Source organism: Oncorhynchus gorbuscha, linkage group LG23 (assembly GCF_021184085.1).
Source record: "Oncorhynchus gorbuscha isolate QuinsamMale2020 ecotype Even-year linkage group LG23, OgorEven_v1.0, whole genome shotgun sequence".
NCBI lineage: Eukaryota > Metazoa > Chordata > Actinopteri > Salmoniformes > Salmonidae > Oncorhynchus > Oncorhynchus gorbuscha.
In genome coordinates this window covers 48,385,903-48,406,289 of record NC_060195.1, presented here as the reverse complement: position 1 = coordinate 48,406,289, position 20,387 = coordinate 48,385,903, and the positions used below count along the sequence as shown (strand labels likewise).

General features: G+C 41.0%; 1 protein-coding gene across 1 annotated transcript in view; it reads right to left on the bottom strand.

Moving 5' to 3' along the window:
• The window catches only part of LOC124011297 (follistatin-related protein 5-like), a 195,145-nt gene extending 187,803 nt beyond the window's left edge, over positions 1–7,342 (bottom strand). The window contains 1 exon segment of the mRNA XM_046324524.1: positions 6,955–7,342. Within this exon segment, the coding sequence (XP_046180480.1) occupies positions 6,955–7,136 (182 nt within the window). The 5' untranslated portion in view covers positions 7,137–7,342.
• Positions 7,343–20,387: the final 13,045 nt, after the last annotated feature.

Here is a 20,387-nt window from a genome sequence, read left to right as displayed (position 1 = left end):
TGGTAATAAATACAATCTACGTGTGTGTAATCAAGTCTCCGTATAAATGCACCTGCACTGTGATAGTCTCAGAGGTCCGTTAAAAGCGCAGAGTACATCATGAAGAACAAGGAACACACCAGGCAGGTCCGAGATACTGTTGTGAAGAAGTTTAAAGCCGGATTTGGATACAAAAAGATTTCCCAAGCTTTAAACATCCCAAGGAGCACTGTGCAAGCGATAATATTGAAATGGAAGGAGTATCAGACCACTGCAAATGTACCAAGACCTGGCCGTCCCTCTAAACTTTCAGCTCATACAAGGAGAAGACTGATCAGAGATGCAGCCAAGAGGCCCATGATCACTCTGGATGAACTACAGAGATCTACAGCTGAGGTGGGAGACTCTGTCCATAGGACAACAATCAATCGTATATTGCACAAATCTGGCCTTTATGGAAGAGTGGCAAGAAGAAAGCCATTTCTTAAAGATATCCATAAAAAGTGTTGTTTAAAGTTTGCCACAAGCCACCTGGGAGACACACCAAACATGTGGAAGAAGGTGCTCTGGTCAGATGAAACCAAAATTAAACTTTTTGGCAACAATGCAAATCATTATGTTTGGTGTAAAAGCAACACACCATCCCCACTGTCAAACATGGTGGTGGCAGCATCATGGTTTGGGCCTGCTTTTCTTCAGCAGGGACAGGGAAGATGGTTACAATTGATGGGAAGATGGATGGAGCCAAATACAGGACCATTCTGGAAGAAAACCTGATGGAGTCTGCAAAAGACCTGAGACTGGGACGGAGATTTGTCTTCCAACAAGACAATGAGTCAAAACATAAAGCAAAATCTACAATGGAATGGTTCAAAAATAAACATATCCAAGTGTTGGAATGGCCAAGTCAAAGTCCAGACCTGAATCCAATCGAGAATCTGTGGAAAGAACTGAAAACTGCTATTCACAAATGCTCTCCATCCAACCTCACTGAGCTCGAGCTGTTTTGCAAGGAGGAATGGGAAAAAATGTCAGTCTCTCGATGTGCAAAACTGATGGAGACATACCCCAAGCGACTTACAGCTGTAATCGCCGCTTAAGGGGGCTGAATAATTTTGCACGCCCAATTTTTCAGTTTTTGATTTGTTAAAAAAGTTTGAAATATCCAATAAATGTTGTTCCACTTCATGATTGTGTCCCACTTGTTGTTGATTCTTCACAAAAAAATACAGTTTTATATCTTTATGTTTGAAGCCTGAAATGTGGCAAAAGGTCGCAAAGTTCAAGGGGCCGAATACATTCTCAAGGCACTGTATGTCAATCATTATTTGAATATGGTGGTAACCCGTTGTATAAAAGTGATAATGCCTGAGAAGCATTATGGGGGATATATTGGCTTCTACATCGTCTCGGGCCTAACAACACCCGTGACAATATATCCTCCAAACACCAACTTCTCCGGCATTATCACTTAAATATTGTACTGTAGATACAAGAAAATCCCATGACATTCTCTCTATAACTATAGCTGAGAGAAGAACTGAAGAACTGGACAATGAAATTAATGTGAAATCTCAGGGCAATAGAAGCAGGGCTTTCCTCAAACGCTACACAACATTACATTAACACAGTGATGTTATCTAAGGAGGGCCAGAACAATGTTGCCACACTTGGCCAATGCTGTGATGTGGGGCGAACTGTGACCTGTGTGTCCATTACAGTGCAATGCATGGGCAGACTCCTCCCACATAATAACCAGAGAGCAAACCACAAAGAAAATAACACTTAGTGTTTTGATCTCAACCCCCGTAACCCCACATACTTTGGCATGAACACACACACACACACTCTGCTGTACACACAGGATGACCACATAGCTACAGTGGGCGAGCTTGTGATAACCCGTTAACCCTCAACCACCCTGTTGATGAACTAGATAAGTGACCTGACCATCTGTCTTTAAGACCAGAAGGATCAACCCCACAGCGTTAAAGACACGGTCCTTATAACGAGCGGGCTGAGAGTCGAGAAGCAAGTACCGGGAGTGACTGTTCTAATAAAGAAAACAATAAACACGAATCACAAACAACGCACCGACATGAAACTGAGTCAATAACACCTGAGGAAAGAACCAAGAGGAGAGACAGATATAGGGAAGACAATGAAGGATAGGATGGAGTCCAGGTGAGTTTCGTGAGGCGCTGGTACGCTTGAAGATGGTGACAGCAGCCTGATGACCTAGAGGCCGGAGAGGGAGTACACGTGACAGTACTGCCCACAGCAAACAGCTTGAGCACCTATATTATACATATCACGTTTACATCCGTAATGTATCTTTCAAATGGCGATACTGTTACACTAATGAAAGTGTTTTGCCATGGCTGAGATTCAGGCAAAATGGCAAAAATCCACACTATGGGCATATAACATTGCTGTGCCACAATGAAGTGCACTTTAAATGAAAAACAAGAAATATTGAACCATACTATTACAATTGGGTTCCTAATCACTCACTAAGCTAAGTGCTAACATGTTAACAAGATTGTAAACGCCCTCGTCTGTAGCTACCCCTCTATTAGTGCTACATTAGCAATATTAGGCTAGACTAGCCCACTGTCTGTGTGTTCACTGGTATCATAGACCTAATGGAGACAAAGCCATTCAAAGTCGATAAGATATTTCTCACAGCCCATAAAATAGCTATAGCCATGAATCCCAAATCAAACCCAAACGCCTGTCCCAACACGCTGTTCACTAACGTAGATTTGCCAGACATGACTAGAACTGAGGACTCTGCTGCAATCAATCACAACAAGTGCTAAATTCCCAATTGACCCCTAACCCCTCAAACCTAAACACTTTGGCATGTTTCCCAGACAGATTAAGCATTGAGGATCAGGGTACAGTATAATACAAGTATTTACAAAACGTTTACTCCAACACTGTGGTATTCCATTCATATTTCATCCATTACCTTTCCAACACCAATATATGTGCAACACATTGCCAGAGTAACTCTGTCTGCTCTCTAATCTCAATCTAATCTTAATCCATTTTCCAGGGGCTGTATTCATACATTTCAAAATAGAAGTGCTGATCTAGGATAGTTTCTCCTTTTAAAATTGTAACAATAGGACAGAAAGAAATAAGCCACTTTGTCTAGCAAATGAGCACGCGTCGATTCGGTCCCCAGGGTGCTTGAAGTCATTGTAATGAGAGGCGGAGTGCACATTAATTCCTGCTGTTCCGTTAATATGAGAACCTTTTCCCCCGGCACAATCTCATACCTGTTGCTAAACAAATTTAATTGGGTACATTTAGGTCAGAAAATAAAACATGTGAAAAATGCCTCTTTCAAATAGAAAATGTCCTACTGAGTTGGATAATGTTTGGCTGAAAGGTTTTGTAATCACACCTGGGCTCAAAATCATTTGGTTGAGTCTGCCTGGAGTGGCAGATGGTGAGGCTTGCAGTTTTGGTTGGTTTATTAAACCAGGCATTAACAGGCCCAGATAAAGTGTTCATGTATGTTTGTAATGCATGGGATTCAGTGTGGCCTAGCTATCATATATTCTTATTATTCTTATACCACAGCATTGTTGAATTCTCATTTCTGATTGGCAAGAAGGGCTATCTAGAATGGACATTAATTAAAACCAGATAACGGCACCGTTGGAAAAGATATCGGGACACCTTGCAATCATGACGCAATATGTGCCTACACATGCAGACCATACTTGCTACAAAGTTACAGAAAGCTAAACCAACAACTACACAAACCGAAATTGGATACATTGTAAACGCAGATCCAACGAGGAAAAACTTTGCTAGCTAGCTATTGATTTGTGTTTTGCAGAGACATCTTTTTGGAGCATCTGATGATGTAACATTGTGAGTGATGAACATGAATTTCTCTGCTCCCTACAGTTGCAGTCATGACGCAAATGACGCTATGCTGTCAAATCCTCCCACGTTTCTAGTTTCACCAGCTGTTTTCAGCAAGTGATATTTTTTAATTCGGTAGCCATTTTGGCAGGTTTGCTAGCGACAAACTATTTAGCAGGCTTCTAGCCTAGTGTTTGATATGCAGTGCGATCTCCTCGTAATGAACACTGTCAGGTGTCCTGGCGAGAAGGCAAACTTTTCTTGCTATGTCAGGCAAAATCAGGCATTGTTATGGATGTATCCAAATTAATGTCAATAGAAACGGCTACTTTGCTGTTATTCCGGCTGCAGAGATCGTGAACGTGTTAGCATAGCTAGCTGGCTAGCTAGCAAGCAAGGGATACGTTCCCAGCTAGCAATGAGGAATCGGCCCAGAAGTGGCCCTCTTCCCGGGGGGGCGGAACTGATTGAATCGGGTGTCGGACTCGGCCCGGAATTAAAATGAATAACTGCCCAGAATCGGCCCAAGTATATTGGGCAGTTTCCTTCTACTGGAATTCAGCCGTCTACCTGGAATCCACCCAAAAGCGGCCCGATGCTATTTTAAATAAATGTATACAAAATTACCCGATTTAGTCATTTAAAATATTACTATTATACATTTTATACATACAAATTATACCCATCCACACCAAAAATGTTTTATTGTATTTATTAATTTTTTACCCTCTTTTCGTCATATCCAATTGTCTTGTTCCATCGCTGCAACTCCCGTACGGCCTCGGGAGGGGCGAAGGTCGAGAGCCACGCCTCCTCAAACACAGCCCCGACAAGCCACACTGCTTCTTGACACAATGCATGCTTAACCCAGAAGCCAGCAGCACCAATGTGTCGGATGAACAATGTGGCGGATGAAACACTATACACCGCTGACACGGTCATTCGCCTGGCCCGCCACAGGAGTCGCTACAGCACAATGGGACAAGGACATCCCGGCCGGCCAAATCCTCCTCTAACCTGGACGATGCTGAGCCAATTGTGCATCGCTTCATGTGATTCCCAGTAGCAGCCAGCACTGGTATCGTGCTGGCTGCGATGCCGTGTCTTAGACAGCTGCTCCACTCAGTTGGCCCCATCCACAAAGTTTAATGCTAATCAATTGCCCTGCATAAAGTATCAAAATACTAAAATACTACTTAAACAGGACTCTTAAAGAATTTAATGTAAATGTTGTTTTTTTGTTTTGTTTTTGTCACAAAAGCAATTACAGAGTATAGAAAAATAAATAAGTAATGAAATGTTAATTATATAAAGAAGCTCAATCCCCTCATAGTAGCAGTAGCCATAAATAATACTGCCGAAGGGGGCCCAGACTCAGGCCACATGACGTCGGCCGAGTCTGACTCTCATCCAAATGCCCCGACTCTCAGCCAGAATCGGCCCAGATTCACTAGGTTGCCACTGAGCATGGCAACGGAACATAAATAACGAACAAATGGGGCGCGTCCATAAATATCGAACTAATCGAACAAACGACTGGGTTGCATCTCTAGCAAAAAAAAGATGAGAAAGTATGAATTTGCTTTTTTTTAAATGATAGCGGTAAATGTGTACTTTCATATTGTTTTCTTTGGCAACTTTGGTATAAGCGGGTGAAACGCCTCGGTTCTGTACGTTACCTTGGAAATATAAACTCAGAAAAGGGACTTGGCTCCGCCTAGTCCCGCTGCGTCATCCATTATTTCCAAGGTAATGTACAGAACGTCGGCGTTTAGCCATTTACATATAGTGACATTTCCAATGGATTTATGGGGTATCAGTCACTCCATTTTTATTGTAAAATATGCATTTTCGTTGTTATTGCAGGTTATGCCGGTCTACTGAGGAATGTAATTGTGTTGGGGATTCCATCAATGCCTTGGCTAACAGCATTTTTATGTCAACGTGTGCGTGTGCGTGTGTCAAATTCTCTCGGATTTAGACAGAAGAGGTGTTGTTCCCCTCTGATGTTTAAAAACATCTAATCGATACAGGGTGAGTGGACAGCATGGGCGATGCTTGAATAGTAATAGCCCAACTGGTTGAGGGACTGTTGAACGCAAGTTCTCCATATTCAGCACCTTCAGATGAATGTGAATCAAGGTGCCTCTCACATGGAAGGTTTCTAACGACTGTTATCTTCAAGTTTGGATCGCAAGGGGCCTGAGAGAAGTAAAGGGGTCATTAAGGTCTGCCAGACAATACAAAAACCCATTGGTTAGATTTTCTCCAATCAACCCATTTATCAACAAATAGTCCATTTGAATTCAATTTCAGAGTTTTTAAAACATGTAGGAGTTTATTCAAATCGATAACACTATCCAGTCGGACTTGAATACTTAACGGGACTAAAGTCCTACATCTACGCTCGAGAAGATACAGTACACAGCCATTCAGAGTAGCGGAAAATTTACAAATAAAATGAATGTCCATCGCAGTCTCTATAAAGCCAAACGAGTCACGCGCAGCGAGAGAGCGGGTGGAAAAAAACTCGAGTATCCCGTAATCCTTCCGCCTCTAACAGTGTAACAAGGATTAGCCTGCTAAAGAATAACACGCTAAATACTAAATACTAGGAGTGGAGCGTCCCTGCCATTCCCAAAGATATATATATATATATTAATTCCCAAACATATTGATTTCGTTTCAGAACTAGACTACTCATCACGGCATTCTAGCAGCTCAGTCACTTATAGCGCACTTACAAAAAGCATGCACTCCACTCGCAACTTCATTACCATCAACTGATGCAGTTGTATTGCCTACAGTTCAGAAAGCATAGCTTAGCTTTATCAAGTAAGTAAACTAAATGCCAACCCCTATACATATATGATTTGAATAAGATAGACATATTTCCGGTGATGGAGAAGAGTTGTATGGAGGGATTTGTCTTTGATGTCGATTAAACTGCAGTTCGATGCTAAATGAAACACTTTTATGGAAGGTGCACTTTCAGTGGAATATGGTTTGTTTTTCTATTCACATTCCACCTTTTACTTGTGTTATTTAACAAAAGAAACACTATGAATATCTATGTATATTGTGTTTTACCTGTATGTCCAGACGCAAACCATCCAGAAGGATAATCCGAACGAGATTGTTTTTTTAAACAGTAGTTCACAACAACTATATGTCAAACTGGTCCGATCAAATCCTCCGACTGTAACTCGACATCCACACAATAGCCTATAAATTTGTAAACGTGAAGTCTGTAAATCCTTTTCGAATACCATCAACCATCGGGTAGGCTACGAAGAGCGAATCTCTGACGTTCAGCACCACCAGAGGAGTGGACAGCTCCGTTAGAAACTGCGGGTCTAACCTCTCTGGATCGTCTCCTGTGCCACTGAAGCACAAGCCACCACCTACTGGATGCGTCCGGATCCGATTTACATACAGTCACAGGAATAACCAATCAAAAGCCCAGCAGTAATCTCCAGCGCGAAAGTGAAGACAAACAATCTGCCTCGACTGATCCCATCCACTGGAATGATTTGTCCTTGACTGAGATGAAAAGAGTTGGGGGCTGTCGAATGTCACCCTTCCCACTGTTTAGAATTTTGAGTCACTGAAATCCGTCAGTCAAGTCCTGCAAGCGTCATCCACGAACAGACAAGGTTATGACAAATATGGTGGTCCTTCAAATACATACCAATGCAATAATCTATGTTTTCATCGATATACACATTATCAGCTGGTACAACTTTTCTTTCCTTTTATAAACTGAACAGTGTCATAAAGGCATATTCTTCAATGTAAAATAAGCTGAATTCATCTCCAATACATTGATAGGGTAAGAGACAATTTATGCTTGATCCTAAAATGTGGTCGGAGGCACCTTATGGATGGTGTGACGCAATTGTGAAGCCCCTGGAGGCACGCAGAGGCCAAATTGAGCAATGTACCTCATCGCAGTGCGCCTTTCAAATGTTGAAACAATATAGAGGGCTATGTATATCTCCGCATTGACATGATTGGATGACGGTAGGTGAGGGCGGGATGTCCTGCATTAACACAAGCTGCTTACCTATTGCAGATTCAGTCTTCCCAGCCTGGTGCAGGTCTACAATTTTGTTACTGGTGTCCTTTGACAGCTCTTTGGCCTTGGCCATAGTGGAGTTTGGAGTGTGACTGTTTGAGGTTGTGGTATTTTATACTGATAACAAGTTCAAACAGGTGCCATTAATACAGGTAATGAGTGGAGGACAGAGGAGCCTTTAAAGAAGAAGTTACAGGTCTGTGAGAGCCAGAAATCTTGCTTGTTTGTAGGTGACCAAATACTTATTTTCCACCATAATTTATAAATAAGTTGATTAAAAATCCTACATTGTGATTTTCTGGATCTTTTTCTAATTTTGTCTGTCATAGTTGAAGTGTACCTAATGATGAAAATTACAGGCCTCTCTCATCTTTTTAAGTGGGAGAACTTGCACAATTGGTGGCTGACTAAATACTTTTTTGCATCACTGTATCACCATAATCAAACATGATGCTCATGGATAGTCATACAGCCCCATATGCCAACCATGTCATTGCCACAGACAAATTAATGTAAAGTGAGATTTATGGTCGGGAATAAGTGGAAACTCTCTATATAACAATTTATCCACGACCGGTGTGTATCATGGTACATATGTGCTCATACCCATCTCACCCAGGTATTGCACCAGTTAATCATATTGGCAATTATGCCTTGCATATACAGTTTACATACACTTATGTTGGAGTTATTAAAACTCGTTTTTTCAACCACTCCACGATTAACAAACTGTAGTTTTGGCATGTCGGTTAGGACATCTACTATGTGCATGACACAAGTAAGGCATATTATTTCACTTATAATTCATTGTTTCACAATTCCAGTGGGTCAGAAGTTTACATACATTAAATACACTGTGCCTTTAAACAGCTTGGAAAATCCCAAAAAAGTACGTCATGGCTTTAGAAGCTTCCGATAGGCTAATTGACATAATTTGAGTCAATTGGAGATGTACCTGTGCATGTATTTCAAGGTCTACCTTCAAATTCAGTGCCTCTTTGCTTGACATCATGGGAAAATCAAAAGAAATCAGCCAAGACCTCAGAAAAACAATTATAGACCTCCACAAGTCTGGTTCATCCTTGGGAGCAATTTTCAAAAGCCTGAAGTTACCACGTTCATCTGTACAAACAATAGTATGCAAGTATAAACACCATGGGACCACACAGCCATCATACCTCTCAGGAAGGAGATGCAGTTCTGTCTCCTAAACATGAACGTACTTTGGTGCGAAAAGTGCACATCAATCCCAGAACAACAGCAAAGGATCTTGTGAAGATGCTGGAGGAAACAGGTACAAAAGTATCTAAATCCACACTAAAATGAGTCCTATATCAATATAACCTGAAAGGCCGCTTAGCAAGGAAGAAGCCACGGTTCCAAAACCACCATAAAAGAACAGGCTACGGTTTGCATATGTACATGGGGAGAAAGATCATACTTTTTGGAGAAATGTCCTCTGGTTTGATTAAACAAAAATAGAACTGTTTGGCCATAATGACCATCGTTATGTTTGGAGGAAAATCCAGATGATTTCTAATGTGGTGTTCCTTTTTTGTTCTTAGGGTGTGTTTATATTGCTTCAGTGTTTCCCCATAATGGTGTATATTTGTGTTGTCTGGGTCTCTGTATTTTGATTAGATATATTTGTCAATGACAGCATCATGTTGTGTGGGAGTGCTTTGCTGCAGGAGGGACTGGTGCACTTCACAAAATAGATGGCGACATGAGTAGGGAAATTATGTGGATATATTGAAGCAACATCTCAAGACATCAGTCAGGAAGTTAAAGCTTGGTCGCAAATGGATCTTCCAAATGGACAATGACCCCAAGCATCCTTCCAAAGTTGTGGCAAAATGGCTTAAGGACAACAAAGTCAAGGTATTGGCCATCACAAAGCCCTGATCTCAATCCTATTGAAAAGTTGTGGGCAGAACTGAAAAAGCTTGTGCGAGCAAGGAGGCCTTACAAACCTGACTCTGTTACACCAGCTCTGTCAGGAGGAATGGGCCAAAATGAACCCAACTTATTGTGGGAAGCTTGTGGAAGGAAGGCTACCCAAAATGTTTGACCCAAGTTAAGCAATTTAAAGGCAATGCTATCAAATACTAATTAAGTGTATGTAAACTTCTGACCATTACATTACATTTACATTTAAGTCATTTAGCAGACGCTCTTATCCAGAGCGACTTACAAATTGGTGCATTCACCTTATGACGTCCAGTGGGACAGTCACTTAACAATAGTGCATCTAAAACTTAGGGGGGGTGGGGTGAGAGGGATTACTTATCCTATCCTAGGTATTCCTTAAAGAGGTGGGGTTTCAGGTGTCTCCGGAAGGTGGTGACCCACTGGCCCACTGACCCACTGGGAATGTGATGAAAGAAATTAAACCTGAAATAAATTATTCTCTCTTATTATTCTGACATTTCACATTCTTCAAATAAAGTGGGGATCCTAAATGACCTAAGACATGAATTTTTTTTACGAGGATTACATGTCAGGAATTGTGAAAAATTTAGTTTACGTATATTTGGCTAAGGTGTATGTAAAACTTCCGATTTCAACTGTGTATGTTAGGTATGCGTAAATGGCTGTAAGGGAGTCATGCAGGAGAGCAGATATTGGGTAGCAAACGGAGCCTTTTATTTAGGTGAACCAAAAAATACACTGCACAATGAACACGAAATAAAATACGGGTTGACATAACCCAGCGCAACCAGCCTAATGTGCATGAATGAAACAATAAATAATCCCACACAAAGACATGGGGGGGAACAGAGGGTTAAATACACAAGTGATTGAGAGGATTGAAACCAGGTGTGAGGAAAACAAGACAAAACAAATGGAAAATTAAAAGTGGAACGATGATGGCTAGAAGACCGGCGATGCCGACCTCCGAGCACCACCCGAACAAGGAGAGGACCCGACTTCGGTGGAAGTTTTGACAGTATATACATGTGTGAAATATGGTATAGGAGAAAACAAGGGAAATATGTCAATGTCAATAACAACTAAGCATGATAATTTCAGATATTGAGTAGGTAAATAATCAAGTCTTATTTGTCTCTTATTTGGAGAAGGATTGTAATGGTACTCTAATAAAACCCACATAAAAGGTGTCACATGGTACATGCATAGTCAGTGATTGGTAAAATTAGCCACTGATGATTTTGTGAATGGAGTTTCACATTCCATCACGTTCCAAGTGTTCTGCAAAGCTCCAGATTGCATTGTCAACCTAGGTTACACCCACTGTGACAGGCTGAATTACCAGGCCTTGGCGCATGGAAGTGACCACCGCCCTCAGACTGTGTTGACACTTATGGTTCTGAGAGGATTGTGTAAAAAGAAAGAAAATGATGGTAGATCAGTCCAACTTCTCAGCACGTCAGCTTCCATTTTGACCTCTCGACTCCACTATAAAGCTCTCAGTGTCAGGCCTTTGTAACACTTACAAGTAACACTTTCTATGAGTTACCTTTGTCTTTGTCGAAATAGCATTTTTATTGGCTATTACAAGAAGCCATAAGGTATTTTAGTGCCTTATAATGCACAGCAAGTAGCCTACTGGTTAGAGCATTGGGACAGTAACCGAAAGCTTGCTTGTATGAATCCCTAGGCCGGCAAGTTGAAAAATCTGCCGTTCTGCCCTTGTGCAAGGAAAGTAACCCCCACAACAACTGTTCCCTGGCAACGATGTCGATTTAAAGCAAAATGGCAAAATGATGTACTAATATGATAAGCTACAGAATCAGAGTCACACACAGGTAACGGGGATTAGAGGGCCTAAGGTCAAACAGTTATTCTTGATATTTCCGAATGAAACAAGGCAGGGATTATAGGAGAAATGTTGATAGAAATATTAAAAGTTACAGATTCATGTTACATGCTCACATTCAAATCAGAGAAAAAAAATAGGTGAAATCGAGCTGGGTATACTCTTACGTATATCTGTCTGGAACCAATGGTCTTCAGAGAACTCTCAATACACGCAGTCCAGAAGCAATTTTAGTATGTAAATCTTCATGGGGCAAACTCCCCCTAAAAATGTTTGCTGCATTACAGCAATTATTAGGCACATGTGCGTCTAACAGCTTACTACACAACATATACTTAGTATTACTTTCTTAGCTACAGTATACATATCTCCCTGGCATATTACATCATTTCTGCAGCAGCATATATCACATTTTTGGGTTCAACTTGTTGTGCTTCTGTAACGGCCGTTGGTGGAAGAAGGTGAGGACCAAAGCACGGCGTTGTATGTGTTCGTCATGTTTATTCGAAACTGAACACTAAAATGCAAAACAACAAAGAGACAACCAAAACAGCTCCGTCAGGTGCAACACACACTAAACAGAAATGAACTACCCACAAAACCCATGTTTAGACAGCTGTGCCTGATCGAGAACCATACCTGGCCAAAAACAAAGAAATAAAAAGTCCTTGTGGGGAAATTTTGGGGAAATTTTGTCATGAAACTTTTTCATAAAAGTCTGGCATTCACATGATGGTGCTTTCAAGACAACTGTGGACTCTGAAAAAAACAAAGTCGAATCATGTCGTCAGTGATCTTCAGGTCAGTGCTCTAGAAAGAGGCCCAAGTTCCCGACTTGGATGTTCAAAATGTATTTTCCCAGTCGGAGCCTGTTTTTCCCAGTTGTCTTGAACTCACTGAAATCTGAGATATCCCCATTCCGAGGTTCCAGTTGTTTTGAACGCGGCAGAAGTCATGCTGGATTGACACCGTGGCCAATGTATTCAACCTTTTCTTGCCCATGGTGTTGTGTGTGTATGTTTATCCTTTTAAGATTGGAAAAGAGACCCTTAAACCCAGACTTGGACCACACACCCTCTCCACCGAATAGCAGGCGGGGGAAGTAAAATAGTGATTGCTTTGCAACTCTTGCAGTTAGCCACTGATTCCTTCCAAACCACTTATTGTTGAATTTGCGATTTACAACTTGTTATGTACACTGCATGCAGAAATATTAGGCAACCTGTATTCCTCAGGATTCATTTTATTGTTGACCAAACACAATGCTCTCAGTCAATCAAAAATGTTACTGAACCTCAAACCTGAATGTTTAACAAAGGAAAAGTGAGTTTTGTCTTTCTCAGGGGAACATATAAGTGTGCACAATTATTAGGCAACTAAAAATGATGTGTCCCAACTCACTTTTTTATTCTCAATTTTTAGAGTAAGTGTAACAAATAAGTAGCACAAAATGACAATTAAATAACATTTTTGGCCTTTTTTTGCTGATCCCTGTTTTAGATCATAATTAGTACAATTATATGGAAGGGGGACTGATCCTGTGACCATTCCATCTTGGAGATGCTTTATAAATACGGGCCATGTCTTCTCCACCCAAATGAGACATCGCCCAAACTTCAAATTAAGACGGGGCACTGACTTGGCAGTGATACATTACCATGGGAGTTGACACTGACTTCTGAAGTTTTGGGCGAGTTGGAGAAACACCTTCGCTCGATTCCACTTCTAGTCCCTGGAAACTGCCTGAAAGAGAAATCATTACTCACCAGCTGTAAATAGAAGTCCAGTCTCAGGGCACCACAATTCAAACAGAGCCCACTCATCTCAGCTGGCAGGCTGGATATCCTTCCACCAAGCCTGGGCGGCGAGAGTCTGAGAGAGGCAAAAATAATGATTTATATTAGTTGGGTCTGTTAATAAGCGCTAGCTGCCCTGATGCTAAACGTCCGAAGACATTCTAAGAAACAATAGGAGAATCAAGTAAACAATACATTTTGAAGTAGAAAAGAAGGCCCACGTGGGCTGGGGTGTTATAGGATAAACTTATGGAAACGTGGTCCAAGCACGTTCGTAATCGGAATGATGTTGAAAAAGCAACAGGATTTGAACACCCAAGCAATGAGAGCTGGTAGTAATCAACAGAGACAGAGACGCACAAATGCACACAGAGATGCACAAATGCAAACACACAAATGCACACACATGCACACACACAAACACACAAAGTAAGCTGTTTTTTGTTCTATAACAGCTACATACCCCCTCTAGCACCAGGGTCAGAGCACTTTCACTTTTTTTGTCATCATTGTAAGCCTGCCACACACACACTATACTATAAATGTATTAAACATAAGAATGAGTGTGAGTTTTTGTCACAACCCAGCTTGTAGGAAGTGACAAAGAGCTCTTATAAAAAAAATATTATAATAATCAATAATTTTGCTCTTTATTTAGTCATCTTACATATGAAACTTTATTTGTTCATCAAAAATGGTGAATAACTCACCACAGGTTAATGAGAAGGGTGTGCTTGAAAGGATGCACATAACTCTGCGATGTTGGGTTGTATTGGAGAGAGTCTCAGTCTTAAATCAGTGTCTGTATTTAGTTTTCATGCTAGTGAGGGCCGAGAATCCACTTTCACATTGGTATGTGGTTGCAAAGGGCATCAGTATCTTAACAGAGCGATTTGCCAAGGCAAGACACTCTGAGCACAGCCCTATCCAGAAATCTGACAGTGGCTTCTGATTCAATTCCATTTTAAGAGAACCGCTTGTTGCTATTTCGATGAGGCTCTCTTGTTCAGATATCGGTAAGTGGACTGTTGGCAGGGCATTAAAAGGGATAACGAATCCAGTTGTTTGTGTCACGAATCCCGCTTCCTGAGTCTGTGTTTGCCTGTGTTTCTGTCCTGGAGTGTGTTTCCAGTGTCCTGGAACGCACCCTGTCTGGTTGCCGGGCGAATTAGCTTGTTGGGAGATGGATGTTCACCCGCACCTGTCCTGATCCTCACCTCTCCCCTTCAAAAGCTCTGACCTGACATCCATTCCCTGCCGGATCGTTAGCCATGAACAGTATGTTGTGTCATAGTATCAGCCTCAAGTTGGATAGAATTTGTTTTGTTGTTTTTTACGTATTGCTTGCCTTACACTTACCTCCGTTTGTTCTGTCTTCAGTTACTCACCCGGATCATTTACCCCATGCCCGCCTGGTCGTCAGAGGATTCCGCTACCCCATTGGATCCACCTATTTACTCCCATCAACTCACCACTGCTGCCCGCTACGCCACCTGGATATATCTACCCATTCACATTCACTTGTACATAAATACTCACCTTCTTCCTACTCTCCTTGTCCTGGTCTGCTTCTGGGTCCAATTCTGGTAAACCCTGACAGTTTGTGTCGTCCGTTTCGGGAAAGTACCTGCGTAATTGCACACCCAGCTCAGGTGCTTTGCTATATCACATTTGACATTATCCATAAGCTTGAGTTAATTTGCACACAAAAAAATCCTACAATGACATAAAGACCGTGTGTTGTCCTTGTTAGACAGAAAAGAGCGCCAACTTCTTAATCGTAGTCTCAATTTTGTCCCGCACATTCAATATAGTTGTGGAGAGTCCCTGTAATCCTATATTCAGATCATTCAGGAGAGAAGAAACACCACCCAGAAAGCCCAGTCGTGTGGTCAGTGAAGAAAACTTTAAGCTTGTCTCTCAATTTAAAAGAAAAACGTGTCAATACCCTAACCAGCACACTTCTGTATGTTGTAAAAGCGTTACATGGTCGCTGCCAATATCATTGCATAATGCAGAAAATACACAATAGTTCATGGGCCTTGCTATTAACAAAGGTAACCATGTTCACTGTACTGTCCAAAACGTCTTTCAAGCTGTCAGGCATTCCATTGGCAGCAAGAGCCTCTCGGTGGATGCTGCAGTGGACCCAAGTGGCGTTGGGAAAAACTGATTGCACCCGCGTTACCACTCCACTATGTCTCCCTGTCATGGCTTTCGCGCCATCAGTACAGATACCAACACATCTTGACCACTAAAGTCCATTTTGATGTCACAAAGCTGTCCAGTACTTTAAAAATATCATCTCCTGTTGTCCTGGTTTCCAGTGGTTTGCTGAAGAGGATGTCTTTCCTAATTGACCACCCATAAACATAACGGACATATACCAGGAGCTGTGCCAGGTCCGCCACGTCTGACTCATTCAGCTGTAACTCATAGAATACACTGGTTTGTATGCAAAGCAGTAATTGTTTCAAAACATCTCCTGCCATGTCACTGATGCTTCGTGAAACAGTGTTGTTTGATGAAGACATTGTCTGTATAGTTTTTTTGACCTTTTCTCCAAGCAATGTCCCAGCCATATCCACGGCAGCAGGAAGAATTAAGTCCTCCACAATAGTATGGGTCTTGCCTGTCCTAGCCACTCGGTAGCTCACCATATAAGACGCTTCTAGCCCCTTCTTATTAATAGTATCTGTTGCTTTTAGACATGTCTTACTACTCCAAAGTCATCTTTATTCTCGCTCAATAAACTCCTGTCTTTAAAAAAAAATTGTCATGTTTGCTTCTAAGTGTCTGTGCAAGAGTGAAGGTTTCCCGCTAGAGAGTAACGGTTTATGTGATTGGATGTATATTATTTGACTAGGCTACCTGTATTTGACATTGTGTTATTGTTATTCCGCTGAAAACTAGATGGTTTAATTTGATTTTTGGCAGTTAAACGAGGCTACTCTCTCTCTCTTACTCTGCGGTGTGTGCATCTTGGTAGCTGTCACTCAAATTGCTAGGGGGGCTGGTCCACGTGGGGGAAAATGAAGGGAAATGGTCCCGCACAGCTTCCAGTAAACAGTCGCTTTCAAACTATTTCATCGCTAATTGAGGTAAGACAGTAATTCAGTTAATAGATTATACATGTATGAACCACACATTGGCACTTCCAGCCCAAAGCGAGAGGTTAAAAAAGACTTACTAGTCATTCTGGAGCATGCTTTCCAATAATTTAATTGGATCTTATTGTCATATAGCCTATATTCATTAATAGTTTATTGCACACCTGTGGCCTATAACCTATAACCTATAACCTATTGGATACCTGTTAATACTGAGACAATGAGTTAAATGTTTAGGCAGGTGGGCTGTTAAGAAACAAAACAGATGCGTGCGAAACATTATGGCAAAACCGATGCGGTTGGCTTAGACTGTTGACACCATGACAATTATATTTAGTCTCCAAAAGGTTTATTGAAAACATTCATATGTTTGCACAATGAGCACTCAAATACATTTGTTATAGTTGTTGGTTAGCGAGCTAGTTCATTTTAACCATATTTGCGTAGATGTGACATAAGTCAAAATACCTCAAAACAAGACATGGTATCAATAACAAAATACATTGTTGCTAGCTATCTGACTGTTCAGACCACTTTTTGCCTCTGCGATGCAGGCACATCATTTCTGTTAGCATTTTTTCCTGACAATATGACCTGACATAGAAAAACTCTGGGCCCAAATTAGACCACAGTTTTTACACCTTGCACTAACTGTAACTAGTCCCAAAATGGGTCTCCATCTTTCCTCTATATACTGTATCATGGGACCTAGCCTATGTCTTGTTCCCTGAAGGTGCAAGGGAATGGAGGCATTGCCCATGGAGGCATAACAAAAAGGAGCTGGAACGTATTCCTGGAACTGAAATGCTTAAAGTAACTGTCCAGTGTTTACAGATTTCTATGAAAATTACCAATAATTCATTATAATATGAATTAAATCGTTTTCCTTAAAAAAAGTGCAATTAAGTGTGTTAAACAGCCACCATTAACATTGAGTGGCTGCTGCCAACCCACTGACTCAACTCCAGCCACTTTAATAATGGGAATTGATGGGAATTGATGTAAAATATATCACTAGACACTTTAAACAATGCTACTTAATATAATGTTTACATACCCTACATTATTCATCTCATATGTATACGTATATACTGTACTCTATATCATCTACTGCATCTTTATGTAATACATGTATCACTAGCCACTTTAACTATGCCACTTTGTTTACATACTCATCTCATATGTATATACTGTACTCGATACCATCTACTGTATCTTGCCTATGCCGCTCTGTACCATCACTCATTCATATATCTTCATGTACATATTCTTTATCCCTTTACACTTGTGTGTATAAGGTAGTAGTTTTGGAATTGTTAGTTAGATTACTCGTTAGTTATTACTGCATTGTCGGAACTAGAAGCACAAGCATTTCGCTACACTCACATTAACATCTGCTAACCATGTGTATGTGACAAATACATTTGATTTGATTTGGTCAGTTTTACGAGGGTATGTTTGGCAGCATGAGTGAAGGATGCTTTGTTGCGGTATAGGAAGCCGATTCTAGATTTAATCTTGAATTGGAGATGCTTAATGTGAGTCTGGAAGTAGAGTTTACGGTCTAACCAGACACCCAGATATTTATAGTTGTCCACGTATTCTAAGTCAGAGCCATCCAGAGAAATGATGCTGGACTGGCGAGCAGGTGCGGGCAGTGATCGACTGAATAGCATGCATTTAGTTTTACTTGCATTTAAGAGCAGTTGGAGGCCACGGAAGGAGAGTCGTATGGCATTGAAGCTTGTCTGGAGGTTTGTTAACACAGTGTCCAAAGAGGGGCCAGAAGTATACAGAATGGTGTCGTCTGCATAGAGGTGGATCAGAGAATCACCAGCAGCAAGAGCCACATCATTGAAGTATACGGAGAATAGTCTGCCCGAGAATTGAACTCTGTGGCATCCCCATAGAGACTGCCAGAGGCCCGGACAACAGGCCCTCCGATTTGACACACTGAACTCTATCAGAGAAGTAGTTGGTATTCCAGTCGTAGAGGATCGGCAGGGTTCCGTGCCCTGTACCGGCAGTAGAGGGGGTCTGGATATTGTAGCCCAGGAGTGGGCTTCGGTGGTAGCACAGGAGCACTGGCCGGGCTAGCTTCAGGCTAATTGGTGCTTGCTCCGGGATGGAAACGCTAGCCAGGGGTAGTCACCCGGGATTCCGGTTAGCTAGTTGCGAAGATCCAGATGAAAATGGCAGCAGTGTTGTAAAAATGTGTTGTAAAACACATTGTCAGTGTTGTAAAAATGGCAGCAAAATGTTGTATCAAGTCTGCCCAGATGTGCCTAATTGGTTTATTGATACATTTTCAAGTTCATATCTGTGCACTCTCCTCAAACAATAGCATGGTATTCTTTCACTGTAATAGCTACTGTAAATTGGACAATCTGTAAATCTGCCCATATCAGACATGTCTATGTCCTGGGAAATGTTCTTGTTACTTACAGCCTCATGCTAATCACATTAGTGCACATTAGCTCAACCATCCCGTAGAGGTGAAAAATATGAATGCAAGTGGAACGCTGATTGGCTAGCTCTTCCTCCTCAGGAGGATGACATCATCCTCTATAAGGAAATAGCAAGCATTTTTGAAACGGTAATTTTGAGATACAAGTTTGAGGTGAGGTTTTTAAGTGTTTTTTTCCAATTCATGCTTCAGCCACAAATATGAGTAAAGGATGAGTCAACATCCTTATTTTGGTACGAGTTAAGAGAATTACTGCACCTGTACATAGCCCACCTATAATTTAGCCCAAACAACTACCTCTTTCCCAACTGTATTTAATTTATTTATTTATTTTGCTCCTTAGCACCCCATTATTTTTATTTCTACTTTGCACATTCTTCCATTGCAAAACTACCATTCCAGTGTTTTACTTGCTATATTGTATTTACTTTGCCACCATGGCCTTTTTTGCCTCTACCTCCCTTCTCACCTAATTTGCTCACATTGTATATAGACTTGTTTGGCTGTATGTTTGTTTTACTCCATGTGTAACTCTGTGTCGTTGTATCTGTCGAACTGCTTTGCTTTATCTTGGCCAGGTCGCAATTGTAAATGAGAACTTGTTCTCAACTTGCCTACCTGGTTAAATAAAGGTGAAATAAAAATAAAATAAATAAAAGTGAGATTACTTTAATATAGGCTTCTGTCCACTGATATAAAACATCAAAAGCTGCCACTTTATTTGCCTTATTCATTGTTTGTAAAATACAATCTGATACAGACAGAATAAAGTCAAAAGTAGGCAGCTGTTAAAGTGGTTTCCTAACTGAAACCTTTTTAACTAAATCAAAACACTCATGAAAAAAAGTTTAAAATACTTTTCATCTTGAATCATTTGTATAACGATGTACACATTGAACTTTTTCCTGTAAATTAAAAAATGTAATGTAGATGCATGTATCCATGACAATCGAGTGACATTAATTAATCATTGTGTTTATTTTACAGCATTCTTTAATTTAGAGTCACTACCATACACTCACAAAACATATTTTCTCAGCTATCTATTTCTGTCGCTCCAACACGAAATTTGATTTCCCTCTTCCCTTTTAATTGTTTCTTCCATTTTTTCCCACCATTTTTCTTCTATTTTTCCCACTCTGATAGAGCACTTGTTTTATTCCTTGGAATCTTCCCCCCTCTCTATCTCTGATCACATTGCAGTCCCCTGCAAACCCCTCAGCCACAGACAAGTAGTGTCATCCAGCCTTATCCAGGCAAGTTACTTTTATCCCACAGCAGCTTTGGGAGA